General features: G+C 61.7%; 2 protein-coding genes across 5 annotated transcripts in view; both read right to left on the reverse strand.

The window, feature by feature from the left end:
* FAAP100 (FA core complex associated protein 100) lies at nucleotides 1–9,782 on the reverse strand. Of its 3 annotated transcripts, XM_074343959.1 has the most exons (10): nucleotides 9,524–9,781; nucleotides 9,269–9,387; nucleotides 7,561–8,510; nucleotides 6,308–6,464; nucleotides 4,945–5,717; nucleotides 4,715–4,851; nucleotides 3,411–3,527; nucleotides 1,464–1,550; nucleotides 915–1,052; nucleotides 1–619 (listed from the first exon to the last, which is right to left on the reverse strand). In XM_074343959.1, exons 1-9 carry the CDS (start codon nucleotides 9,686–9,688, stop codon nucleotides 921–923), a joined length of 2,637 nt encoding a protein of 878 aa, XP_074200060.1. In that variant the 5' UTR covers nucleotides 9,689–9,781; the 3' UTR covers nucleotides 1–619; nucleotides 915–920. The 3 variants fall into 3 exon arrangements, with proteins under 3 accessions (XP_074200060.1, XP_074200061.1, XP_074200062.1); XM_074343960.1 differs by lacking the exons at nucleotides 1–619; nucleotides 915–1,052; nucleotides 1,464–1,550 and adding an exon at nucleotides 1,563–3,215 and having other exon boundaries at nucleotides 9,524–9,782; XM_074343961.1 differs by lacking the exons at nucleotides 1–619; nucleotides 915–1,052; nucleotides 1,464–1,550 and adding an exon at nucleotides 3,870–3,985 and having other exon boundaries at nucleotides 9,524–9,782.
* Nucleotides 9,783–12,758: 2,976 nt separating this feature from the next.
* Nucleotides 12,759–26,431, reverse strand: part of NPLOC4 (NPL4 homolog, ubiquitin recognition factor) — a 43,023-nt gene continuing 29,350 nt past the window's right edge. Inside the window, exons 13-18 of one of the 2 annotated variants that reach the window (XM_074343963.1) lie at nucleotides 22,420–22,491; nucleotides 21,373–21,507; nucleotides 19,861–19,956; nucleotides 18,658–18,774; nucleotides 17,350–17,452; nucleotides 12,759–14,750 (exon numbers count right to left, since the gene is read on the reverse strand). In XM_074343963.1, the coding sequence (XP_074200064.1) occupies nucleotides 14,593–14,750; nucleotides 17,350–17,452; nucleotides 18,658–18,774; nucleotides 19,861–19,956; nucleotides 21,373–21,507; nucleotides 22,420–22,491 (681 nt within the window). In that variant the 3' untranslated portion in view covers nucleotides 12,759–14,592. The remainder of the gene's footprint in view (nucleotides 14,751–17,349; nucleotides 17,453–18,657; nucleotides 18,775–19,860; nucleotides 19,957–21,372; nucleotides 21,508–22,419; nucleotides 22,492–26,431) is intronic. The other variant, XM_074343962.1, reaches the window with a different exon arrangement.

Below are 26,431 nucleotides of genomic sequence, written 5' to 3' on the forward strand. Positions count from 1 at the left end.
TTGCAACAGAAAGGGTCACTTTTTGAGGCAGGGTGCCTCGCAGGCCCTGCACACACAGGAGAGCACCGTGTCAAGTCCAGGGAGTCACCCTCCCCAAAAGCACCGGGGCCAAGGGGGGTGGCTGCCCGCCCTGAGGGACCCTTGGAAACAGTGCACAGTGCTGGATGCTGGGTGTGGCCCCAGCTGGAGGCACCAGTTGTTGAGTGTTTTGGTCTTAGGGTACCTGCAGGGAACACCCCCACCCCATCTTTGTGCTTTGGTCACAGGGAGCACCTCCCACCCGGTGACCCCAGCAGCCGCAGAGAAGCAGGGCCGAGGCGCCCAGTCAGGCGGTAGGCAGGTGCTGGACAAGAGGTCTGTGGGTGGGCTGTGGTGCCACCAAGAGGGGCAGCCCTGGGCTCTGGGCGTGGCGGTGGGAATGTGACACCACTGACCCAGATGCGCCCGAGTCTCAAACCAGAAGCCCCTCTCCCTGGCCGCACAAGCCGCACGGGCAAGAGTGCTCCTGCTCAGGGGTCTGGACCCGGAGTCAGAATGCAGGGACATCGCTGATCCAGCCCCAGTGTTCTGGGTAGGGGGTGCCCGGCAGTGTTGAGGCTGAGTGCGGAGGCCGTGGTGGCTGCGGGAGGAGAGAGGAGTGATGCAGGGGGGATGAGCAGGCCCAGCGGGGTCACAGACCGCCTTGCTGCCCAAACACAATCGCTGTGCCACCACCACCTCTGAGCGCACCCACCCACCCAGGGGGCGCCAGGTGGCCGTCTGCGGGGCAGGCTGAACTCGGCTGCGCAGTGGCCAACCTTCCCTGGCTGCAACCAGGCCCACAGAGCCTTCTGGGTCAGGACCCAGAAGTAGTCGGGTTTTCTCCGTAAAACCACGAAGGCACTGAGCTGCCAGAGGGCGGGGTGGGGGCCCACCTGGTGTCACAGCAGGAGGAGGCTGGGGCTGCGGAGCTGTCGGTACACCTGCAGGAGACGCTGGGCAGTGGCACAGGAGCTGGCCTCGTCCTCCGTGCACAGCCGGTCACGCAGGGTCTGCACCTCCCGCAGCAGCGTCTACAGGTGGGGGGGCGGCAGCGGCTAGGCCCCCACCTTCTCAGTGGGCATGTCAGCGGGTCCCTCTGGGGGACACCGCCAGGCACAGGTCCCACTCGGGACATGGTAGCTGACCCAGGAAAGACACTTGCCTGTGACCCTAATGTGGGGGACATACCTCCTGCCCCCAGGAGTGTCCTTGCCAAGGGGGGGCAGGTTGGAGGGGTGGGGCCATGCCCGCTGTCCCTGTCCCCGCCCCCACTCCCTCCCTGGCAAGAAGAGCCTAGACCAACTCTTGGCTGTCAGGACTGGGAGGCTCCACCAGGCTGGGTGGCACCCAAGTGCCTGTGTGTGTCCCCCGAGGGCCGGGGACAGTCCTCGCTCCCCAGGCTGGTGGAAGGTGCAGGGAATGGCAGCCCTGAAGGGCCTCACCTCATGGTTGGCGTGGATCTGATGGAGATACTGCAGGCGGAGGTCAGGTGGGCTGGAGCCCCGGGCAGCCTGCTCCACAACCATCCTCTGGGGGAAGCAAGGGGCAGGCAGCTGGAGACAGTGCTCCTGTGGGCTCCGGGCACCTGTCTCCCAGCCCTCAGGGCCAGGTGGCGCGTCCCAGTCCCCAAGCCGTCCATCTTGGCCTCCCCACCTCGCCCCCAGTTCACCTCTGCAGCATCTCCACCCCGGGCGGCAGGGCACACGGGCCCCAGCCTCACGGCTGTCTACTTAGAAGTAACTTTCTCGCAGGCCCTTTCCCCTCCACTGCCTGCCTCCCCACTGGCCTTGGCCTCAGGCCCCAGCACCACGCTGCTGCTCGCGTGGTTCCGCATGGCCCACAACAGGGCTGCTCAGTGTCCTGCTTTGGGAGACAGCCTGGTGGGCCCCGGGGCTCAGGTCCAAGCTCCCAGACTTATCCAGGCAGCAAGGCTACCACTGGCCTCTGGGGCGAAGCACTGAGAAGAGATCCCGACACTGAGGGGCAGCAGGAGGTGCTGGCCACTGGCAGCAGCCACACATCTGACCCCGAGCGGCCAGGTGAATGGATGGCACGAGGACACTCCCGTCCCACGAGCACAGTGTCGGCAGCACCCTGTCACGGGGTGAATCATGCCCCCCTCGTTCTCATGTGGAAGTCCCAGCCCCCAGCACCTCAGAGGCGACTATTTGGAGAGGGCCTTCACAGATGACCAAGGTAAAATGAGGTCACGTGCATGGGCCCTAATCCCACAGGACTGGTGTCCTTCTCAGAAGAGATCAGGGCACAGACATGCGGAGGACGACCCGGTGAGGCCCGCACACGCTCCGGGAGAGGCCTCCAGAGGACCCGCCCTGCTGACACCCGGGTCCCATCTGCTCACTTTGTCCCAGCAGCAGCAGGACACTAACTCCTCCTCTTGCTGGGAGTCTGGTCAACACGCTCTTCCCCTGGGCTTCTCACTCACTGTCTACCTTTTGGCCGCCACGCTTGGCAGGTCTGGAGACGGCCCTGTGTGCTTCAGCACGGCAAGAGCGACAGTGGGGTGCTCTCCCAGGGTGGGAGGAGATGCGGGGAGGGGTGGGAGCTCTGCTCTGGGGACAGAGCCCGGGCATGAAGCCACAGATGTGCCACAGCACTGAGCTAAGGGTCCTCTGGTCATGGCTTGGCCCCCAGGCTGGCCTGGGTGCACTGGTGAGTCTAGAACGCGGATTGCAGGTTCCCTGACTTGGAGTCTGGGGTGGAGACTGGGGATGTGCACCGAGAAGTTGCCAGTGAGGCTCACGCAGAGTCCATGCTCGGGGAAACTGTGGAAACTGGCTGACAGCTGCCACTGCAGACTTGTTGCACAGCGAAGGCCGCACACTCAGAACAGGCGGGAGGCGCTGGGCCGCTGACCCTGGGCCCCGTCTGCCAAGGGCACCAGCTGACAGACTTCCACCTGGAGCACGAAGCCCTTCCCGCAGGTCCCAGAGTTGTGGCCCCAGTGCCCCGCATGGCACTGCAGGAGCAGCAGCGAGGTCCCCAGGGCCGTGCGTGCGCGCGCCTGTGCGTGTGTGAAGGGCTGGCTGCCAGCTCCCACTATCTTAGCAAAGATGTGGAGGCTCAAACAAGCAGACACCTTGTTCTGGGACCGAGCCCAGCGTGTCTGATCCGGGGGCACGGCCTCTCCACGCAGCCTCCGATCGCCCGGGCAAGTGCAGACCTCACGGTGACTGGGACAGGGAACAAGCGGGGCTCCCTTTAGCTTTCAGGCCACGCGCACACAGCCACTGGGAACTACTGCCCAGACCAAGAGGGTGAGCAGCAAGTCCCCCACCCACCTCCCAAATGCCCACAGCTCGCCTGCAACTGCCAGCCAGGTAGCCCTGCATCCCCACCACATGGAAACTTCACAACGGCCAACAGACCTGTAGACGCCCAATGATAGCGTGGTGTGTTCTGCACATGTTGGCCAGAGAGGAGCTTTCCACCTGGATCTCCACAGCCTGGATGGGCCCTGCTGGGCACAGGTCGGTCACGGCCACCTGCAACACACAGGGGACCTCGCTGGAGTGGGGCAGCTCAGCCCTCGGGGTGCCCCGAGCTGGCAGGGGTGTGTGAGGCCCGGGGGACCTGACTCCCTGGCCTGGGCTGCCCTGTCCTAGCGTGGGCCAAGCTCAGTGGGCTCCTGGGCCTGTCTCTCCACATCCAACATGAGTTCCCACTCGAAGAACTAGCTAGCCAAGCAACAGCAAATCTGCTCATTTGGAAACATGTGTCCAGGAAGCACCGCGCTCCCTGAGGATGCAGATCTGTGGCGCCCACTCTGGAAAGGACTGCTGTGGGTGTACCACCACAGACAGCCCGTGGCTGGACCCCACACTCACGGGCCACACTGGGCATCTTGGGTCCCCTGACAGCAGGGTCAGGGTTCCAGGTGTGAAAACAGGGTGTGGGCTGGACAGCCGAGGTCAGCCTGGCGCTCTCCAGCCAAACGTGAAAGCTGGGAAAGATGGGTGAGTGTCAGACACTAGGCAAGATCCTGGAGGCCTCGGGAAGGCCTGGTGGCTCTTCCTTCTGGAATCGCAGGATGTGCTGGGGCACCCACCCCTGTCCACCACCTGCAGAGCCACCACCAGGCCCCAGGACACTCCAACCTTGACAGTGCCTAGTCCCGGCCTGACCCGAAAGGCCCATCTCGTGGGCAGCCTCCACCCACCACCCTTGGCGACATGAGTCCTGGCTGCCTAGGCTGTTCTGCCAGAGCCTCCATGCTGCAGCACGAAGGACAGTTGGACAAGACCCCTGGCCGCCGAGGGTGTCGGGAAGGCAGGTGTGCGTAGGGGCAGGGCTGGAGGACCAAGCCCCATCTTGGTGTCTCATCAGCCCCCGTGTAAGCAGCTTCAGCGACAGGGCCCGGCTCCCTGGTGCTCTAGGGGTCTAGCGGTGCTCACACTGCTCCCGGGGCACAAACGACGAGCCACCTTGGGCTGGGACCACACGTGGAGAGCACTGGACTGGGCTGGTCCTCACGGGACTCAGTTGGGAGGGTGACACTGCCTCCAGCCCCACAAGGCCACACCATCACAGCCTGCCTCAGATTTGGCCGCATCGGGTCCTCTGGGGGGGGGGGGGCACAGGTCTGACTCCTCTCAGGCGCCCGGGGACCCGCTCAGAACCACTGCCGTTGAGGCCAGTCTCCCCAAGGGCAGGGGGGCTGGCCCCTGCTTGCCTCGTGGACGATGAGGTGGACTTCAGTGCCATCTGGGGCCACTCCCTGGACAGAGGACAGTGCTTGGGCCCTCACGATGTCCCCGACAGCATTCTCAGCGAGGAGCCACTGCAGGGTGGCACAGCCCAGGGACATGCCTGGAGGGGAGAGGTGCGGCTGTGAGGCTGGGCAGATCTGTGAGTGGGAGGGCTGGCTCTGAGGCCAGAGCGAAGCCAGTCAGTGCCACCAACCTGCATGCCCATCCCCAAAGGCAGCCCTGAGCAGCTCTGCCGACACTTTGATGGTGGCCACGGATGGGGGCAGGTACTTGGCCCGCAGGGACGAAGGTCCTGCCAGCTGCCCACCTGGCCCACGGCAAGTTCCCAGGAAGGTGTGGATGGGGTCCCCAGCGGGGCTGAGCGGGCCCAGGGCCTGCATGGGGGGCACAGACAGGCTGGGGAAGCGCAGGCCCTGCAGCATGTCCACCGTGCACTCGCTCAGGGGCAGGCAGACGCCATCCTGCTCAGGCAGGACGTCGGGGGGGCACTCATCCGGCCAGGCGTCCTGGGCAGGGTCTGTGGGGGCAAGGGCCCCGCCCACGACCTCCCTGAGGTGGTAGAAGAGCGCGCAGGACACGGTCACAGGCAGGTCGAGTGCGCCGTCCTCGCCGGGGCCCAGGGGCAGCGTCACCTCCCGCCGGCCGCCGGGGCCGAGCTGGTCCACGGGGATGGTGTAGGTGACGGCCGAGCCGGCTGAGCCCAGGTCTAAGGCCCTGGAGCTGCTGAGCACCTGGACGCACAGGGCCCAGCCCCGGTCCAGGCTGAAGCTGCTGCTGTTCTCCAGCAGGCAGGTGGCCGTCAGCACGTCTTGCAGCTGCAGGCAGCTCCAGGCAGTGGTGATGGCGCAGGAGATGGGCCTGGGGCCCTCCCGGCTGGACAGCAGGGCACAGCTCACGTTCATGGCCTCATTGAGGCACATCAGGGCCTTGTTCCGCTGGTCTACTGCCTTCTTCAGAGAGGACACTCTGGAGGGAGATGTGGCCACTGGTGGGGGACGAGGAGCCCTCGTTCTGGGTGCCACCTCTCCACTCCCAACGCCGGAAGGGACCAGGCCTTGCTACTCCTGGACACCAGCAAGGAGCCCCACCTCAGGGACCTCTCGCCCTGCCCTGCAACCGTCTGACCCCACCCTCCTCTCCAGCAACCGAGAAACGAGGGCAGAGGATGTACCTGGGGCAGCCTGCACTTGGCAGCCTGGCCCAGACCACCAGGCTGACAAAGCTACATCCCATCAGGGCCGCACGGGCCAGGTGGTGTCTGTGGTGGGGCTGGCTGCCCCCGCCGTGCCCCGGACATTTCCAAGTCAGTCCCTTTGCGGTGCCACTGTGACAGCCCAGGGGGCGGCAGGCAGCCTGAAACTGGCTCTAAACCCCAAGGGTTCGGCACCTACAACTGGCCTTCAGTGCCGCCTTTGACCCGGCAGCATGGCACTTGGGGCCACCGCTGGGGCCAGAGGCAAAGGAGCAGGCCCTGCCCGGCCCAGCACCACCACTCAGGACGCCTCCTCCAGTGGATGCCATGCCAGCTTCTGTCCGAGCCATGGCCAGCTGCTCACCTCTCAGACACGGTGCCAATGCCAGACAACAACTCCTTAATTTTCTGGCCAGTGTTTGCCGAGGTCACGCTGGTGGGGCAAGGCGTCTCAGGGTGCAGGTCCAGACTGCAGGTCATCAGCCGGCCTTTGGCCGACAGGGCTAGGAGCTCAGTGCCACCTGCAGGTGGACACATGCGGGGCTGGGTCAACAGGCAGGGAGGGCCCGCTGCTGGGAAGGTGCAGCAGTTCCCGGGACTCCTGATGAGCGCTGGCAGAACAACAGTGCCAGGTGAGGAGAGCCCGGGCCATGCCCTGGGCCGGGCAGAGCCGTATTCACTGCCGTGTTCATCCAGTGCACACGTTGGGAAGGGCTGTCCCCGGGAGACGGTGTCAGCAAGGCAGAGGCTGCACCTTGTACGTGGACGGGACTAAACGGTGCCACCACATCAGCCGGGGGCGCCCCCCTCCAATAGGCCCTCCAGAGCACAGCTGCTCCGAGATTTCCTAAGAGAGGCAGGCGCCACGCAGGCCCTGGCCTCCTCCAGGGCCCGGCTGGCTCTCCCTGGGGCTTTTCTGGAAGCTACCAGCTCTGCCCCCTTTTCTGCTCCTGGGCTACCAGGAAGCTCCCCGGGAAACCGGCTCCACCTCCTGCCACCTGCTGGTTCCCATGTCCCTGAGCCAGGCCAGAGGTGGGGCCCTCTCCCTGCAGTAGAGACAACAGCCTTTCCCCTTCAAGTCTGGTCCACGGCAAGACCTACGATGCGCTCGTGGGCCGTCTTAATGGGAATATCCACTGGTGGGGGGCATCTATCTACCCCCCGCCCCTGGCATTGGGCAAACATGGCTGAAACTCTCTCCGGCCTTGTCCAGGGAAAACACACACACAAGAGTTTGGGGATGGCGTCTTCAGTGCAGGATGGGCTTACTGGAGGCCACATGGTAAGTTTTATCCCTTTCAAAAGAGAGGTAAAGGCCTAACCTGAACCGACTTGAATTTCCCCTGGACTACCTGCCATGGGAGATCCATCACGGAGACACACTTGCCCTGGGCCGCCCAGGTGCAGACCCCACCCAGGCAGGCGGCGCCCTAACCCCCACAACCCACGCGGGACATGCAGGACACGCAGGATCCCATGACAAGGAGCTATGTCAACTGAGGGTAGGCCTGCCGGGCAGGGTTATGGAGAACACGGGTGAGGCAGAGAAAGGACACCAGAATGGAGGATCCACCCACCCTGGGGCTGTGGTTTTCAGGTTAAAGCTGAGGCTCGTACCTTCAGGTGTCCTGGATGACACAGAGAGGGTGACGACGCTGCAGACGCTCAAGCTGGTGGGACACAACAGAGAGGGCAGGCCTCCTAGGGCCCCATCGGGCTGTGCAGGGTCCCAGGGGGAGCCTCCCCGGGCCAGGTCCACCACACAGAGGTCTGAGGGGCTGCTGAGGTACAGACGGCTGTGCCCACCACAGGCTGCGCAGAGCACAGGCCCCGGGAGGCGGTACTCCCGCAGCTCTGGCGCCAGATGCCCCGCCTCATTCCAGCTGGCCTTGATGGCTAGCGTCCGGCCGTGGTGACCGAGCACCACCAGGCAGTCGGAATGCTCGTCCTCCACGTCCTCAGCCAGCGGCTCCGTTCTCAAGGCCCCGATGAAGACAACAGGCTCCTCCAGGTGGTGGAGGATCTTGACAAGGGCCTTGGGGTCGCCAGGGGCCGACCTGGAGGTGACCAGGGTCTGCAGGACCACACAGCAGAGCTGGCCATCAGGGAGACCGCAGAGGATCGCGGGCGACTCTAGGAGGGTGGCACCAGCCCCAAAGAGCAGCCCAAAGAGGGCGCCCTCGAGGGCAAAGCCCCGGGAGCTGCGCGGGGCCCTGGAACTTGGCGGTGATGCGCAGCACAGCACGGGGAGGAAGTGGGGGGCTGCGGGCTCTCCTGGGCTCCCAGCAGTGGGGGTGCAGCTGGACAAGTGCACCTCGCCAATCTGGCCCCCGGGCCTGGGGTCCTCCCCAGGTGAGGGCCGCTCGAACAGCTGCACCTTCCACTGGGTGGGGCCCTGTGCCAGGGTGACGAGGACGTCATCGAGGATGGTGAAGGCGCACAGCGTGGCGTCAGGCAGGACACAGGCACCTGGGTCCACGGGGATGACGGGGGAGGGAGGTGCCCCGTCCTGCTCGTCCTCAGTGCCCTGGCTATCCCCGCCGTCCCCACCATCCTGGCTCACGGACCTTCAAGAATACAGGGAGCCACGGTCACAGCACTAACCCTCACCAGCTCTCTTCGCAACAACCTGCCGCTGAGCATGACAGGTCTGGGGTCTTCACAGGGAGTGGCCTCAGTGACCCTCAGCGGTGTGGGAGAGGCTCATCAGGGAGCAGCTGGCATGCCACAGTGCCCCCCACCTGCTGCGGGGACAGCTCTGCCGCACTTGGTCACCCAGGGACACGCATGTCACAGGGCTTCCAGAAACAGGGCTCAGAAAATCCTCATCAGTGCAGGACTGCTGGACCCTGAGGCCTCAGCTGGGAACCGCACCTGCTAACTTCTTATCCTCTAAACCAGCAATGAGCAGATGTCATGTCTAGGCTCTGCACTGGTGCTGGGGGCCAGGTCCTCTGAGCACTGACTCACGGTTCACAGACCCCCACCAAGGCTCAAGGGCTGCAGACTCAGCTGCCTGGACCCCGTTTACTGAAGATTCTCTGTAAGCAGCAGCCTGCTAGAGAACAATGGGGCTGGGGGCACAAGCACTCCAGACTCCAGAGCTGGCCCTGAGCCCACCGTCCCCACCTGCAAGGGCCAGTGAGTGCTCACTCTGAATGCAATCCAGGGGTAACATAGGTCACAGGGGCGGGGAGTGAAGAGGCAGAGCAGGGAAGCACCTGTCAGATGCAGTGAGAAGCCCATATGAGGCCAGGTCAGCCTCAACCACGGGGAGGGCAGTGTGGACCCTCCCAAAGCAGGCCGCCCAGCGACCACTCCTCACCTGCCCGCCTGGTCCAAGGACAAGCAATAGATGCCGCTCTGGGCGCACAAAACGTAGAGCGCCTTGCGAAGGGCCAGGAGCTCCAGGTGCCACACCTGACCGGGAAACTTGTACACAGCCTGGACGTCCAGGGAGAAGGCAGCGTCAGGCCGGAGGCGGGGGGCCCGGGGAGGCGGAGGACAAACTCCCCGAACGCTCGGACCCCTCTGTGCAAACCCAGGCCCATCCCTCTGGAGACCCCCGCCCCGCGCTCACGGTCAGCAGCCGCCCCTCCTGGTCGTAGACGTAGACCAGCTCGCTCCCGGTGGACAGGAAGACCTCCGCCCCGTGGCACAGCACGCGGGGCTTGCCCGCCGCCAGGCCCCCGAGCGGGCAGCGGAAGCCCGCCAAGTATTCGACCCGCGGCGCGCGGCTGGCCATGGCGCGGGGCGCGGGGCGCGCGGCAGGCGGGCAGCCCGGCCGCGGGAACGGGGTCGGCCTCGCGGCGCCGGCGCCGGGGGCGGGGCGCTTTACGGCGGCCCAGGTCGCCTCGCGGCCTCCGCCGTAAAGCGGCGCGGCAGGGGCGGGGCCGGGCCGGCGCGCGGGCCGCCTCGCTGAGAGCCGCGCGCGGCGGGGAAGCTGGTGGGCTCGGCGGCTTGGCAAAGGGCCAGCGTGTTTCAAGCCAAAGGCCGGAAGCCCGAGGTCCTGGCCTCGCCGCTCGCCCGAGGCGCCTTCCTGGGGGCTCCCGCAGCCCCCCACCGCCGTGCGGGGGCCCTCGGGCTCCATCGGACCCCCTCGCGCGCCCTAGGGTCGGGCCGGTGCTGGGACCCGAGCCAGTGCCCGGGCTCCCCCCGAGCGGGGGCCCGTCAGAGCGCATCTCCTCCTAGCGCGCGGCCCGCTCCTGAAGCGACTTGCTAGGGCTTGGGGGAGGGGCTGGACCCGCGAAGTCCGGGAGCGGGGCGGGCAGTGTCTGGTCTGGCCATTTCCACGGCCGAGGGGCTCTCGGCCCAGAGGCGGGTCTCCTTCCTCTGAGCTACCCCACGCCTACACCGTCCCCAGGACATGCCGTGTTTGAGCCTAACGCGGACAGATGTGTCCCTCCCTTTATGCCTGAACACCAGCTGTCCGTGAGTGTGTTGGTTTGACTGGACAATGGGGACAGAGTCAGCCAGAGGAATTCTGGGTTGAGGGCAGAGGACCACAAAGAAAATGACTGGCTGGGCCTCAGGAAGGGGGCCAGCTCACCAGCAGTTAGCCTGGGGGTCAGGGTGAAGCCAGGCCAGGATACCTCTGCTCCCTCATCTTGGCTGCTTCCATCCCTGCCCTCCAAGGCTCTGGAGACTGGTGCTGACCAGAGGGAGGCCAAGAGCTCTCCGGACGACAGACTCCGAGACCCCTGAAAGGGGCCTGCAGGCTGGTCTGTTACGTCCCTCTCCTGTAAGACACCAATGAGAAAATCGCCAAGGCCAGACACCTGTGAACAGAAGTGGCCTCTGGAGGTCGTGGCTGGACAGACAAGTTGAAGGGGCCCCGCTGCCAAGTGTTTTCTGGGCTTGGGTGTTAAGCTCACCTCACCAAGGCTGGTGTATCTTCCAAAACACAACCACTAGCACAGTGGTTGAAGCTGAGGTGGGCACTCAACCCCAGGGCAAGGGACAGCCACTGTCCCAGCGTTTCTGGGTTGGACTGGAACGAGTGTGGCATTTGCACTCTGTCCTTTGCCCTGAGACCAGCTTCCACTTGGCCTTTGGAATCAGTCGGGAGTGAGAACACTCTCCTGTCTAGACACCCCTCCAAAGTCCCCGAGGGCACGGGTGTTCTCGGCTGGCCTTCTGACCACCGGTCCTCGTGGGACACACACCCATACTGATTCCCATCAGGTCCTGCCAGACTGTTCTCCGACACCAACAGAACTACACCAGAAATGTCGTGGAGGAAATGGCCACGTGGGGAAGGGAGCTGGGAGGAGGTGGGCTGAACTGGGCAGGCCTCACCTCCCAGGTTCAGCCCTGACTGGCCAGGCACTGTTACATTGGTCACTCCTCTGTCCACTCCCTTCTGCTCAGACGGACTCACAGGATCCTGGCCCCAAGCCCAGGCAAGTCCCACACTCAGTGATACAGGAAATTATGACCATCAACAGTCCATCTAAACAGTGAGGAGGCCCTGGAGATTACAGACATGAGCAAAGGGCTTAGACGGTTCAGGGGTGAAATGGAATGAGGGGACCCCTTGTGTTGGTGGAGGCCTGCGAGACAGCAGAGTATGGTGCTGATAATCTGTGGTCTCCACGCCACACGTGGAGGCTGTCATCTTCCCAAGGACAAATTACCACCAGAGTGCATGGGGCGGGTGTGGGGGGACCAGGACACAGTTCATGTAGGGAAGCCACAGACTGTCATGTGCTTTGCAGGTATCAAGGCCCACCAACATGTTCAGCGTGCCAGGAAAGGGGGTGGCAGAACCCCGAGTTGTTTCCAAGCAGTATATTCCATTTGTTTGATTTGGTGGGGGCTGTTCCAGAACCTCATCACTTCACAGAACCAACAAGTCAGCAGCCTGAGCCGCAGAGGGCAGGGCACTGCTGGTAAAGGCAGGCCAGCTCAGGGACAGGACTGGAGCTGGCCACTGAGGGCCTGCCCACCCCCATCCAGAAGCTAGGCCAGGCCTGCCTCACCCCGGGGCCCTGTGGACATCAGCAGGCGCTGCTATGTAGTTGATCAAAGAGCGAGTCAGGGGCCAGAGCACAGAGTGGGCTGAGAGGTGGGTGTGAAAGCTGACTCCTTGACACCAGAGGGACGCGGCCTGGCTGTCACATGACCAGTACTTACGGCCCCACTGCTCCCACCCCGCCTCCGCACCTGTGCAATCCAAGGGCTTCCGGGCCTCATCCTTTAGCCGCCGCCTGGCCGAGCAGACCTGACCCACCTAGCAGAGGCCGGGAGCAGCAACGCGGCTGACAGGCGAGAAAGGGGCAGAAGGGGCCCAGAGGAGCCGGGCTCTGCTCTCCACGTGGACGTCCCCCTGGGGCCCAGGGCCGAGGAGCCTGGGCAGGGGCGTGGGGTCTCTACCCTCCAACAGTCCAAGCATGTCAGCAGAGGACAGCGCCACGTGGAAGGCGTCGTCAAGTCACCTGGCAAAGTAGGTGCAAGGCTCCGGGCAGGGAGCGGCCTCGGGCGCAGGAAGGACAAACAGGGAGCTGGCCGCGCTTCAGGTGCTTTTATTGGTTCCACCTGAGGGCTGGAGTCCAGGCGATGCTGCTGCAGCCCCCACAGCCACACCTGGAAGCCCCAGGCGGGAGCACCAGAAGCCTGGCGGGCACAGGCCGGGATCCTAGTCACCCTCACTGGGTTACAGTCCCCTCAGGGGCTGGCAGGATGCAGGTGGGGCTGGGGGCCTCCCCCCTGTGCCTGAGGCAGTTGGCAAGTCCCCCCACTTCTGCTGAGCTCCGACTCTCTTTGGACAATAAAATAAAGTGCAATACTGAACAAAGAGTGACTCAAAACCAGAAGCAGAGAAATCACAACACTTTTTCTTTAGCTAAAAGACAAAAGGAAACAAACTATGCAGATGCCAGAACTCCAGAGTGAGCAGAATACGATTGGAGAAAAGGAAACTAGCTCGGTGGATGAAGACAAGAGCGAGGACAGAATCGGGGGGCCACGGAGTCCGAGGTCGGCTCCCCAGGATCCCCCGCAGCCTCACATCTGAACACAGGCGCAGACGACGCGGGGCCAGAGCTCCAGCCAGCGCAGCTGCCAGGAACACGACCAGATCGTCTTCCCAGCTCCTCGGCAGGTGAGCTGGGGAGCCAGTGCTTCAGACTGGCTGCTCCACACCCTCCTGCCCCCAGAACAGACAGCTCCGCCGTAGCCAGATGCAACCCCGTCGGCCACTTGGTGTCCCACGCCAGGTGGACCTGGAGGTGCCAGGCTGGCCCTGGCCACAGATGAACGCCACCCCCAGGTGTTCTCTGCTCGCAGGTAAAGAACGGTCACACAGGCTTGCTTCCTGCCCCTAGGACAGAGACATACAGGCCCCAAGCAGTCTGTGTCTGGGCTGGCCTCTCCCGCAGGTGGGTGCAATGCAGCTCAGAGATACAGCTCTTGTTAAGGCAAAGAGGCATCAGATGTCCACAAAATCCCTGGGGAAGGGCCAGACTGTAGCCGGCCAGAGGGAAACGCCAGCACCCCAGGGCACGTGCAAGGTCTGACCACAGCCTCTGTCCAGAGTTGGCCTGGGCCCACACCTCAGCCCGGTGTCAACCTTTACAGGTCCCCACAGCAGCCCCACTCGGCCCTCAGAACAGGCCAAGTGCCTGCTCCCTCACCTGGCCTGTCTCGTGGCCATGTCACTGAGCCAGAGGCCAGGGCCTGGGCCGGGCAACAGGAAGGAATGGGCCAGAGGGGACTGGAGCGTCTGGTCCTGCCCGGGCTACCCGGTTCACCCCATGCAGGCCTGGTCAGAGGCTTCGGCTGCCCGGAGGGGCTGCCTCCTTGGCGGGAGCCACCACGAGGCTCCTGCTCGGACCACCTGTGTCCGCAGCTGTCCCAGCTGTGCGGCTTGGTGGAAAAGTCTCAGGCACTGAGGTTTACTTCCAAGGAGACCAACTATGGGTCCCCCGTCCACACTCACCCACCCTGCACACACCTGCAGGGCCTCACTGGAGGGAAGGAAGTGAAAACTAGTCTCTCTCACGCCCTTTTGATGCAGTTTTTATCTGAAAAAAATAAATAAAAGTCTTCTGGGCAGGAATTGCCGCTAACTGTTACTATAACCAATGCAGACTTTAAAATCCCCCCGGACGCTGGGTGAGAGCAGAGAAGGGTGGGCAGCAGGTTCGCCTGCAGACCAAGCGGACGGGAGGCCAGCGAGCCCGTGGCCACGCATTTCTGGCAGACGATGGCTACTGGGAGGGGACAGGTCTGCCCCAGAGCAACAGGGTACAGAGGCCACCAAGAGCTCCCAACCGAAAACATGGGAGGGGCAGGAACAAAAAGCATCCAAAAAGGAGAGAAAGCTGGATGGCGGCAAAAGCCCTCCCGCCCCCGGATTCCAGGTGGTGACTGAGAGGCACCTGGTCCTTTGACCGCAGCGGGGAGCTGCTGCACTGCGTCCACGCGGGGCAGGGCCGTGCCCCCACCAGGAGACCGACTGCAGCCTGCACAGCACCAGTCTGGCTCCCTGCCTCCAGGGAAGTCTGGTGCCGAGAAGCTTCGTGGGCCAGAGACCCCAGGGCAGCTGCCCCCGCCCCACCTACATGGCTGCCGGCGTAGGGCACGGTTACAATCCTGGCTTCAGAGAGGGCTGGGGTGGGCCCAGTCCCGCCAGCAGGGGGCGGAGCCCTAGGTCCGGGGGAGGCTGCACATCTCGCAGTGGCCGGTGCCCGGCTGGTTCATGAAGGTGCAGTGCTGGCAGGCCCACACGGCGGCCGAGGCGGCGTGCACGGAGCCCCCAACGGCGCCGTACTCCTGGAGGCCGGGAAGCTGCACGCCGACGGTGCCTGTGGGCCGGGAAGAGAGCAGTGGTGTCATTTCTGCACAGCGAAGCCGCCCGCCCCGGGTAGAAGCGGCAGGTTCAGCGCCAGACCCCCGCCACTGGCCCCCCGCTCACACACACAACCCCGACAGACACGTCTGCAGAGCTGGGCGCCGTCGCCTGCGGCCATCAGTCCGCCTGCTGAGCCCGCGCCCGCCTGTCAGGGTCCCCCTCTGTGCTGGTGGGCGGCAGTGCTCCTGTGAGCTGCACCGTGGCCCCCCTCCCCCTCCAGTTCTAAGCGACTCTCAACACAGGTGCCATGAATATTCTTGCACAAATTGCTGTGTGGATCCATGTTTCCACGTCTCTTGGGTAAAACGTAGGTGCACGCTTGCTGGGTTCTAGGGTAAGTGAACGGCTGAGAAACGGCCAGATGGCCTCCCTTCTCACCAGCGTGTGTGAGGTTCCAGTCGCTCTGTGAGGTTGGGGTTTTCATTTCATTTCACACTCACAATGTTATGGTATCTCCTTTAATTTCCATTTTTCTGACGACTGGTGGTGACCGTCCTGTATCTCTCTGTGGGGAATGTCTAAGCCATTTGCCCAGTTTTCACTCGTGCCCTTGGTTCTGATCATCAACGTGCTGGGATCGCTGTGTCTATCAGATGTGGGTCCCACGTCACAGAAGGGGTGGCAAGTGCCTTCTCGTGTGCTGACAGCATCCCTGGGTGGGCACAAGTGTTTCATTCTGATCAAGTCCAGCTGACCAGTCTTTTCCGGTCAGTGTTCTTCTGTCCTACCCCAAGGTCTTGAATAGATTTAACTTTGTTTTTTCACATGAGTCTTACTTTACAGTTGCAGCCTTTACCGCGAGGTCTCTGACCCGTCCGGAGTTGCTTTTGACGTGGGTGTGTATTATAGAAGTCGAGGTTCATTCTACCCACGCAGATCCCCAGCGGTTTCCTTGCACTTTTCTGAAAAGGGCGCCTCCTCCTGTCACTGCTCGGCCCCCACCCAGCCCGGCGGTCTAACGTCCTCCTGCCGACAGCGCCGCCTGCTCACGGCAGCTTACACATCAAGCACACGCACCACCGCATCCTCTGGCTTGTTCTCTCCTCACGCTGCCTTCTGGGCCCTCTGTGTTCCTGGGCAAATTTTACAGCTTTTTTTACCCTCCCTCCCCCTGCACAAAAAAAAAAAAGCCTATGGGGCTTTTGATTGTACCGATCAATTTGGGGGAAGCTGACATCTTAGAACTGTACTGTCTTCCGAGCGAGGACGATGCTATTTCTCTCCTGTTTGCTAGCTCTTCCTTTGCAGTGTTGGCCTCCCACAAAGAGCTTTCTGGTGACTTCCGTTTCCTATACCCGTGAGGTCACTCATGCTCCGCGACGCTCTGCGTGTGGCACTACCGCTGACTTGTGTCACCAACCGCAGCGCATCTGATGATCGCGCAGCCCCTCTCAGCAGTGTCAGGGACCACCGGGGCCTCTCCCATAGGGGCTGCAGGCAGTGGGCCCAGACCGTGTCGCCCTGCTGCCGTGGGACTGATGCCTGCCATGGCCTGGGCTCCTTCTCACTCCGTCTGTGCATGAGCTCCTGCAGGTCACTGGCTCTTCCCTCATGTCTAGTGGGGATGGCAGAAGTGAGCCAAATGCTCAGACTGAAACTTCCTCTGATCTGGTTTTCCTGTCCCCTGACGGGCCCATGTCTGTCCAGGACGACCTCCCAGCCTTCCCGTGCACACTCTCTGGGCTCAGACAGGGCTCCAAACTGCTGCCAGCAGCGTTTCCGTGGGAAGCACCTGAGCCGGAGGGCTGCTGTGCTGGGGGTGTGAGAGCTGCACCAGGTGCTGACTGCTGGCAGCACCGCACCACTGTCCACGCAAGGACACGAGGCCATGGGCTTCACTGTAAGGCTTTTGGAGGGAAAAGAGTGTCCTCTGTTTCAGAACGTGGAGCAGGAAGACCACGCGGCACGTCCAGCCACGCTCCCAGCGTGGCCGTCAGAACTGTGCAAAGGAAAACTGAAGAGGGGGGAGCAGCAGGATGCCCGCCCAGCACCCAACCACTCAGCTCCCAGGCACTTCGTGTCAAGAGAGAGCCTACTGGGCTCCCTCGTGGCCTGGATTCCATCAGGTTTTTCCTGATTTTGGCTCAAGTATCTTCCCCCTTGATTGAGAAAATGGCCGGAATACTTCTCTGTGTGTATTTTCAGGGTTGCCTTAGGGGGTGTGCCAGTATTTCTCAAGGCCACAGGGAAGGGCCGCCACGGCCGCCTGCCCTCTTGAGCCGGGGGTGGGGGGTCAGCAGCCCCGGTGCAGGCAGCGAGGGACACCCCCAGGCTGACGGGCGAGCTCTCGCTGGGCGGCACGGAGGCTCAGGGCCTGGAGACACAAGAGCCCACACTCCCTAACTCTGCTCCTCCTCATCCATCCAGAAAGCCGAGGACGGAGAGGGAGAGGGGGCAGAACAGCCTGCACTCGACACGCGTGTGGACCTCAAGCTCCCGTTTCTCTAAAACGCTGACTTCCAGACTGCCCCCAAGATGCCTGAAGAACGGCACAGCTGCTGTGCACGCGGAGCGGGCCCCGCACGACCCGGGCCCCGGCGGAGGACACTCACTGCAGAGCTGCTCGATGGTGGCCCACTGCTCAGACTTCTTCCACGTCTGGGCCAGCTCCTCGTTCCGGGTCCTCACGGCCTCCAGCAGCAGGCTGATGCTGTCCTACAAGAAGCCAAAAAAGGAAGTTCAACTCGCTTCACTGACAGTAAACAGACTTGCTCACAGTTTCTCCCCACCCAACATCAAGACCCAATTCAGAGAAAATTTCAAAAACCCCAGACTATCACTGTGAGACATCACCCCCACACTTAGGTCTGTAAGGAGCACTGTCACCCGGGGCGTCTGGGCCCACGGCCCCCTCCCGAGGGCCTGGGTGGCTGACGGGGCCCTGGCCGTGCAGTCCACCTTCATCCCTCAGGCTCCCCTCAGGCTCCCTGTCTTCTCTGCATCCTAGGCCTCCCAGGTCCACGTGCAGAGAACTAAGCAGTTCACACGATGGAGATGAAGAAAGCCTTCCAGGGACACTCAGACGACACCCACAGAAAAGGCCTCCGAACAAGTGAAACAGCACACACTTAGCAGTGAGGAGGCCCTACGCTTCCACCACTGGCCCACCAGCCGGCACTCGAACCCAGGCGGAGGTGCAACTCTCTGGGCCTAACAGGGAAGGCAAAGCCAGCGGCAAGACTCAGGGTGCCTGGTGTCAAATGTCACAAGTGGGCAGTTTTGGGACAAACCACAGACACAAGACAAGCCCAGCAGGACACAAGAGCAGCTACAGAACCACTTGATACGGGGAAGCAGTGGTGGGGGCTCTCCTTTCCACGCTGTGACCTCAGGAAACATCCACGGGACATCCACGACACAGCCCATGCACGGGGCCTCCTGGCTGGATCCACTGCCCCTGTGCTGCTCAGGGGGCAGCTGCCATCCGAGACCAGTCCTCCCCCCCAACAACAGTGAGTCTTAAAAACGCTAGCTGTGCAGCTGTGCACCGGGGCCTGGATGCTGGCCAACATTCTGGGCCAAGGCAATAAACCGGAGTTGATTTGGGAGGAGGGGAGATATCAGGATGAAGCAGAGGCTGTAATTCTGAAACTGCTCAGACAGGAATTTTTTAAATTGTTGGATCCCTAATGTTCCACACTAGAAGGAAACAGAGCTAAGCGGCCTCTGCATTCCACACGATTCTAACAGAGGAACCGGCCTCATCCTGCACCTTCCAAGAAGCTGTCTCAGTGCAAATGCTAAGTGTGAAAAATTCACCTTTCTGTCAAGGCCCCTGTGCAAAGCTGCTGCCCAGGGGACAGGTTAATAAGGGGGACCTCGACCCGGCTTCCCAGCCATGCTCCCACCCTGGCCCGCACCTGCAGAGGCATGACTTCGTTGGTGACCAGAAACAGCAGGAGGTGGAAATCCGAGATGGTATCCAGGAACACAGATGAGGTGTTCTGGGACAGGTAGGTAGCCAGACTGTGGAAGTCCTGGAGAGGTGGGCGAGGGAGGAGAAAGACATAAACACTCCATGACAGTCCCCAGGGCCAGACCCGAGGGAGAGCCATGTCCTATGAAGACGAGACCGACCACGTTCAGTGCTGACGGCCGCCTTGCCCTCTCCTTCTAGAACCACTGGCCGGGACCCTGAGACAGAGGAGCCCAGAGCTGCAGAATCTGCCCTCATCTCCCAGGAAAACGCTCTCCGCACACCTGACTTATGGAAGACACGCATGTTCATAAAGCTGGCTCAGCTGTGAGACACGCCCCGACTTCCCTCCAGGTGGGGGAGACCGCGGGGGGGCGCCTGGGGGCGGGGACAGACCCGGCTGTCCAGACGCTGCTGCTGACTAGCTGTGCTGCACTGAGGGGCGGGCTGGGGTGTGTGACACTAGCGCTTTCTGCAGGACCGAAACAAGCGACTCGAGACCCTCCCCCAGGAAGAGCCTCCGCACCCCCACGAGCACCTGGCGGAGGGGCAGCGAGGAAACCAGAGAGCTTCCGTAGACCAACTGCCGCTTCAGAAGGAAACCTCACCGCGCGTCCTCCCACCAGGCCCCTCTCTGCGATGCCCGTTAACAGCTCAGGCTGTGGCACCACAAGGCAGTCCCAGCAGCCCTGACCTGGCCTGGCGTGCAGGTGGGAGCAGGTCGGCGCCGCGTGCCCCCGCGCCCAGGTGGCCAGGCCGCCTGAGGCCCCACAGCTCGATGGTGGGAGAAACATGGCGGGGTGACGAGGCGGGGCAGAGCATGCGGCCTCAGAGACGGGGCCATCCGTTACCACTGAGCAGCGACACAGCTGTCAGAGGACACGAGCTGCGCAGGGAAGCAGCCCCTGAGAACGGTCCTCCCGGCCCCAGGCCTGACTTAAGGGGATTCACCTCCCGCGGCCTGCACCACCTCGCCCCAGAGGGGCTCGTGTGATCAACAGCGTCTCAGACAAAGGCCCAGCCAGGCTCTGTCACAAGGACACGTCAGGAGAGTCAGAAACCTTGGGACTTTCTAGAAAACAATAGTGTCACTAGACAAACAAGCAGCAGTTACTTTAAGTTATGTTTCTAAAGATAAAGAGCTTACCTGTGTCTCACCCAACACATCCCGGTTTTCAATAGGAAATGGATTTTGTGAAATAGAAAAAGTATAAACAGGATCCTTGGGGAAAGTTGTTGTGATCTAATGGACAGAAACACAAACCCATGGTAAATCACTTGTGCTGTAAAGGGTGTGGGCTGAGCACACCCCTCCCAGAGCCCCGAGCTACTCGTGACGCCGGCTCCCGCTGAGGGACCGCGTGTCCACCAGCACAGCCCCGAGATAAAAACTCTGAAACCCTGACTCCGGGACAAACTAAAGGATCATCCTTAATATCGGTCGAGATCTCAGTGCCGGTGGGCAGTGTCCTAAATCCAGCCCCCGGACAGCCGCGCACACAGCTGCCCTCCCTATGCCCAAGGTGAGCTGGAGAGGGGCCACGGGAGCGGAGCGGGGGCACCAGCGCCATCTCAGGGCCTGGCTGGGGGCATGTGCAGCCCAGCCCTCCAGTGGGCTGAGGCCCCTCTGGGCTCCCAGGCACCATGCACGCACAGAGCAGGCACATCTGGGCAGGAGGGGAAGCCGGGGGCTGCAGAAGCGACTGAATCAAGAGCTCAATCAAGTCCGAAGGGGAGCCTCAGCCCTTCCCCCGGCTCAGACGTGCTTCAGTAGCGACAGGGCATTTTGAACCCAACGACAGCCAATGGGAGCTGCCGGACAGCGGCAGGTGTGCAAGAACCAGTACGAACACCATTTCCCTTCTCCCTGGCAGGTGCCCCTCCTCACAAAAGCACCCAAATGTGAGCTACCAACCACCTTTCAGCTGACGCAGTGTCTCCTCTGCAATGTGACACTAGCGGCAGCAATTCACCTCACCCAGATTTAGGGCAGCTATTCTGGTCCCTTTGGGACTATTTCTAAGGAATGGAAATGTCGCTCTGGTCTGTTTTCTGCATCAGGGAAGGCAGGAGCTGTGCCAGCTGGCTGGCCCAGAACCCGCTGTGACTGGGCCAGGGCTGCGAATGGCACGCTGGGCCCCGCCGGGCTGTTACTGGGGAGACCATGCAGTCTCGGGCCACAGGACGTGGACTGGAGCGTGGGGCCACGTCCTACTGTGCAGCCTCCACGGCTTCGGCCCAAGGCCTCGCTCTGCTCATCTGACAGGTGGGATGACAGAGCACCTGCGCCTCCTGAGGCTGCCGCGAGGGCAGCCTTGCGTTCACACGCGTCGGGCCCTCGGAACGGGCGGCACACGTGGGACGCAGGCCCAGCGGCTGTCGGGATTCTCAGGGTGGCAGAGGGGCCATCTGCGCTGCAGAGGCAGAGCTCCGCGGACTCCCAGCAACAGGATACCCACTAGCAAGTAAACACGGACTTAAGGGAAGCACCCGCAGACCTGCGACCGCCCCTTGGAGAGCGACAAGACTAAAGTTCAGAGGGCAGTCTGTGAACACCCCAGACGCTCGGGGGACAGGACGCAGGGCGTTGGACGCCCTGTCTTGTGCTCAAACCCTCTCCCAGCCCAGTCCGTCTGGTCAACAGCTGACGCCTGGCCACCTGCAGAGCCCTCCACAAAAGCTGCAACAAGCAGCCAGTCAAAGGTGTGACACCATCAGACTTGCTGGTCAGGCAGGGTCCAGGGCCAGATGAGGAGCTGAGCACACCCGTGTGGTCACCGGCTCCAACCTCCTTCTGCAGGAAGACAGCACATGGGTACCAAAGGGCAGGGTGCGCCCTCATCAACCAAACGCTACCGAGGCAAGCCCGCAGGCGAGATGGGAGCTCCTGCGCGGAGGGAACGGCAGGGAGGCCACTGGGAGAGAAGACCTAGGAAGCTGGCTTTCAGTCACGCAGACCCTCGTAAGTGCACGTGCCATCAATCTGTTCTCATCTTAATGACACCCTAGGTGGTCTAAAAACAGATGCCTTTAAGGCCAAGGTAACAGACACGTTCTTGGGAGCTGTCAGCCGGAATGCAGCATCGACGGGCTTGGCTCACGGGGACCCACTGCTCCGAGTGCAATCACATTTTACAGCCTGAACCACATGCCCATCCCGAGTCCAGGTGCAGCCCGAATTCATCCTGGCAGGCAGCAGTTAGGAAACGAGCCCCCCCGTGCCCTCCGGACAGAGCCCTGACTGCTGCACACACATGCCGCTCTCGGCCCTTGGCCCTCCCTGCCCCTGCGCTGCGGCCACACCTCCGGGAGCAGAGCCCACTCCTGGGAGGAGCTGAGACTTGGGGAAGGTGTGTCTGTCAGTCCCAGGTTCCTTCCTGGCTCCTGGAGAGCTACCCTAAGCCCTCTCTCAAGAACAGAGTCACAGCCCCATCCCTGGGGAGTGACTCAGAGTGGCCCCAGGAGCCCAGCTGCGGCAGCTCCCGCACCTGGAGCCAGGGAGAGACTCGCTGACCCCCAGAGGCTGCCTGGCCCAGGCGGTGAGCCTCTGCTGTGCTTCCAGTTGTTTTTAAGGAAATAAAAAACCAAAGAAAGAGCCCTTAAAATTCTGAGCTTTTCAGGGATGCCAGGAGCCTGGTGATTTAAACACCTCCGGGTGCCGGAGGCCCCAGCATCCTGAGCTCAGCGGCCCAGGATGCACACTTACGTCGATGATCAGGTACTCCACGGGCAGGGGCCGGGCCAGCTGGGTGATCTCATTGCCAAACTTGTCGACGTCCTGAAACAGGAGACAGTGGTCCAGGGCGTGAGTTCAGGGCAGCTGAGCAGTGACAGGTCTCCTTTCACATGCTCACGTCACCCCCGAACTACAACTCCTGCTGAGGCGCATGAAAGGCAGAGAGAAGAGTGACTCTACCCTCCGGCACCCCTGGCAGGCCTCCCCCTCTGCCCCGCCCTCTGCCCCGCCCGGCGCCGAAGCTGTGGGAGACAGACCCAGGGCCCCTGCGCCCTGGCACCCACCTGTGCCCCATCCTCCTCTACACGCTCTCTCGGCCTCATATCTGAATCTTGACTCGGAAGAGCCTCACTCACACGTCTGAAAACTCAACTTTCTGGAAACTTAATCCTTGTCCATTAGTAAAATAAACACACAAACAAATGAGTACGTACGTACGTGTACACACACACACACACACACACACACACACACACACACAGAAACCCCTACCGCCAACCTGTCGAGGTCGGAACTTGCTTTGCTTTGTCAGATGCATGGAACATAAAGTTTAATTACAGGGAAAACGGCCAACATATGTTCATTAATCATAAAATGACAATTAGATCTGATTTATGTCAAGCATGCTGAGTTCAAACAGAGCTCTAGAAATAAATTAAGAACCAACGCTTTTCTTTAAAGATTCTACAAAAGGGGGTCATATTTTCTATCTAAATCATCACTTAACGTTATATAAACCATTCACTGAGTCGTAGTCGTATATAAATTATACATCCATAATTTCCAATTATGAGGCCTTACATAAAAGTTCAGGTTTATTAAAGCTCTCAGACCCTAATGGAGGCCAAGCAGATTCCCCCAAGGCACGCAGGGTGATGCAAGGCCACCCCCGCACAGGGCACCCTCCGGAGACGACAGAGGCCGCGCCGTCTTTCGGGAAACCTTCACAGGCTGAGCCAAGACCGTGATCCTAACGGGACACCCAGGGCCCCACGTGGCCCTGCTCCTTTAGTTCGGAAAGTAAACTCTCTGGTCTGCAGCGCATCTCAGATAATTCACACCTTCCCTACCTTTTCTCTGTTCACAACCCAGAGGGCCACTAGCAAGAACCCACCCCTCTACCGCTCAGAAAATGGTCCACACACGTGAAGCCGCCACACATGGAGCACAAGCCCATCCCTGGAAACAACGCTCCGCTCTGAAGTGGGTCCCTCGTCCCTCACCTGCTCGTCCCCACCGCAGGTGAGCTGGGCCCGGCTCTCTGTGGCCCCACCAGCTTGACAGCAGCAGCCCAAGACGTGAGGCCCGCTCAGTGGGTCCTGGGGCCACAGAGGAGATTCGGTGAGAGGTGGGAATCAAATCTAATCAAACTAAATCACCATTTCCAAAAATACACGCTTGCCTTACAAGAAACACCCTGCAACAACTCACACGGAATGAGCCCGTCTGGAATTCATCTTCAGCTCTAATTAGGCTCTAACACGCAGAGACATTTCCCAGCACCTGTTCGCTTTAATCTTCGCCTCTAGGGAGGTTTCTGGTTAAATGCCCCCCTCTCTCTTTTGTGTGTGTCGTGCCATTCTCTTTCAAATTTAACTACCCCACTGTACTCTTCTGCTCCCCAAGATAATAAAGGTGTTGGGTCCCGGCTCTCCCCTGGGGAGCAAGCAGGTGAATTCTCTCTCTCCCCAGGCCTTCACTCAAATGCTCCTGCCAGCCAGCCCCTACCCCGTACACCACTTAAAGGCACTGACTTTTTACGGGCTGAGCAAATGTCAGGCAGAACCCACGAGGAGAAGGCGCCGTAGTCCTACGTTTGGCAGCCCCCAAGCGTCAGCAGTTTTCTCTCCACCTGGAGTAAGACATTGGGAGTCAGGACTCAAGGTCCCCAAGGCCTCTCAACCCGCTATCAGCCACGTCTGGAAACGTCCATCCATCTCACCGGCAAGTGGGCTCTGTGCCATGACAGCAGCAAACTGCACTGACCGGTTGGCGCCACTTGCTTTGGAAAAGGCAAACGAGACCCTCCTGTACCGCTGTTCTCCTTAAAGAGAGGGCAAGAAGGCGACAAGGGAAACCAGCAGCCTGATGGGAGACGGCTCGGCACAAAAGAGTCCCCGTGTGGGAAACAGCGGGGTCGGCGGTTGCCCACGGGCACCCGCAGCTGACACATCTCAGGCCCGTGCAGAGCCTGGGCCAGGCCAGACTCCTTGCGAACACAAGACCACGGGGTCCCCATCACAAGAGGAGAACACAGAGGGCTACGAGGGGTCACCCTGCCCGAGATCCAACAGCCCAACGCCGGTCCGTGCACATCGACTCAGGATCTCGGCATCAGAACTCGCGCCTCTGCTCCTGCAGGGCAGCCGCGCCTGCGGGCGGGCAGATCCAGCCCCATCCTGCCCTGCAGGTCCTGACAGCAGGCCCGCTGCCCCTCCTGGCTCAGCCACTGGCCTCTGACACTCAGGTTGCTGCCAAAGCCTCCTGCCTCAGACCGCCCTTCACCCCACATCCAGCAGGAGCACTCCAGAACCACCTTCTGTCCTTTGTTCCGTGGCTCCCCACCGCCCACCACCCCCATCACAGGCGCACTCGAGCTAGCCGGGGCCTGGGCCCCCTGGACATGCCCTCCAGACGTGTGGCCCCTCGGACGGCTCCCTCCCCACCCAGATGACTCACCCTCTTCGGGTGATACCTAGACAGACTGCCTGGGAGGACAGGACGGGCGCAGCACCCCATCCAGGTCTGGACCGAGTGCAGGGGCTGCAGACCCAGTGGCATCCGTGTGCAGGGGGGCAGGTGCTGCCAGGGCAGGTGAAGGTGGGTGTGGGGTTCCCTTTTTCATATTAACCTAGAATTCCTGACTTGCCAAAATAAACAGATATTTCGTGTCGCAACAGTAAGTCTACACATTAATGTTTGGAAAACTAGGCTCCTGACGCACACGGGATTTTGAGTGGTGACCACACACCATGAGGCCCGGCTCCCAGCCCCAGGCGTCCCCTCACCCAGACCTTCGCCTCAAAAACCTCCAGCACCTCTGCTTCTTGCCTAACCCTCAGCCAAAAACTTGGCTTCCTGAGAGCAGACTGAGCCTCCAAGCTCCCACCTGCAGGGCCCACGTGGCTCCCTGGTCAGGGCGGCGGCAGGGGCGCAGGTACCAGGCCCCGAGTCGCACCGACACACCACCAGCAGAAGCCAAACTCAGCACATCGTGATCCAGCCACGTAGTCAGTGAGTGGACCCATTCAGGCCGCATCTGTACATGACAGAAGAGGAAACGTGAAGGAACCATGCCAGCCGCCAGCAGTGGTTACTGGGTTATCAGTTACCGTTGCACAGGTCTTCCTCACGTCTTGCCTTCGGCTACCGTGAGCACCAGGAGCTCCTGCCTCACATCACAGAAGGACCACACTGGAGGTGGGGCCGGCGCAGAGCAGGCGGGAAGAAGTAAAGGCAGAAGACCTCCCTCCCACCACCTGGAGGCCCAGGTGCCCCACGAGGCACCGAAGCCCTGAGGGAAAGCACTGGCTTCCAGAAACAACCCACAGCAAGCACGTCTAGAGGCTTCCAGGCACCTCAGCGTCAGGGTGCCGGCACGTGCCCCTCGCCCCACCTTCACAGCGGGTGCTCCCCCAGGACAGACAGAGCGGCAGACAAGAGTGGACCTTTGCGTGTCCCAGGCCTGCCCTCCATGCACACACATGTGTGCACGTGCCCCTTTAAGAGCAAGGAGAGGCGGGAGTGTGCTGCGTGCACAGGCACATTTTAAAATTTTACAGTGAGTCTTATCTCATGTCTTCAAACAATTTCCACACCACAACTTCAGCGATCACAGAACGCCCCCCGCACAGATGCGTTGCAGCCTCACGCCCCTGTCCCTGGACTGCTGGGTCGCTCTGCGTTTCTGTTCCCAAGGATCACACCACGATGAACAGCCTTAGACAACACGGGTGCATGTCCTGTTTACAAGGCACATTTT

The sequence above is a fragment of the Camelus bactrianus genome, chromosome 16 (genome assembly GCF_048773025.1).
Source record: "Camelus bactrianus isolate YW-2024 breed Bactrian camel chromosome 16, ASM4877302v1, whole genome shotgun sequence".
Classification (NCBI taxonomy): Eukaryota; Metazoa; Chordata; class Mammalia; order Artiodactyla; family Camelidae; genus Camelus; species Camelus bactrianus.

Coding starts and splice junctions, on each gene's coding strand:
- FAAP100 (XM_074343959.1), bottom strand. CDS start 9,688: ATGGCCAGCCGCGCGCCGCGGGTCGAATACTTGGCGGGCTTCCGCTGC. Junction 8,511..9,268: donor TCCTTGGACCAGGCGGGCAG/GTGAGGAGTGGT, acceptor GTATTCTTGAAG/GTCCGTGAGCCAGGATGGTG. Junction 5,718..6,307: donor ATTGGCACCGTGTCTGAGAG/GTGAGCAGCTGG, acceptor ATCTCCCTCCAG/AGTGTCCTCTCTGAAGAAGG.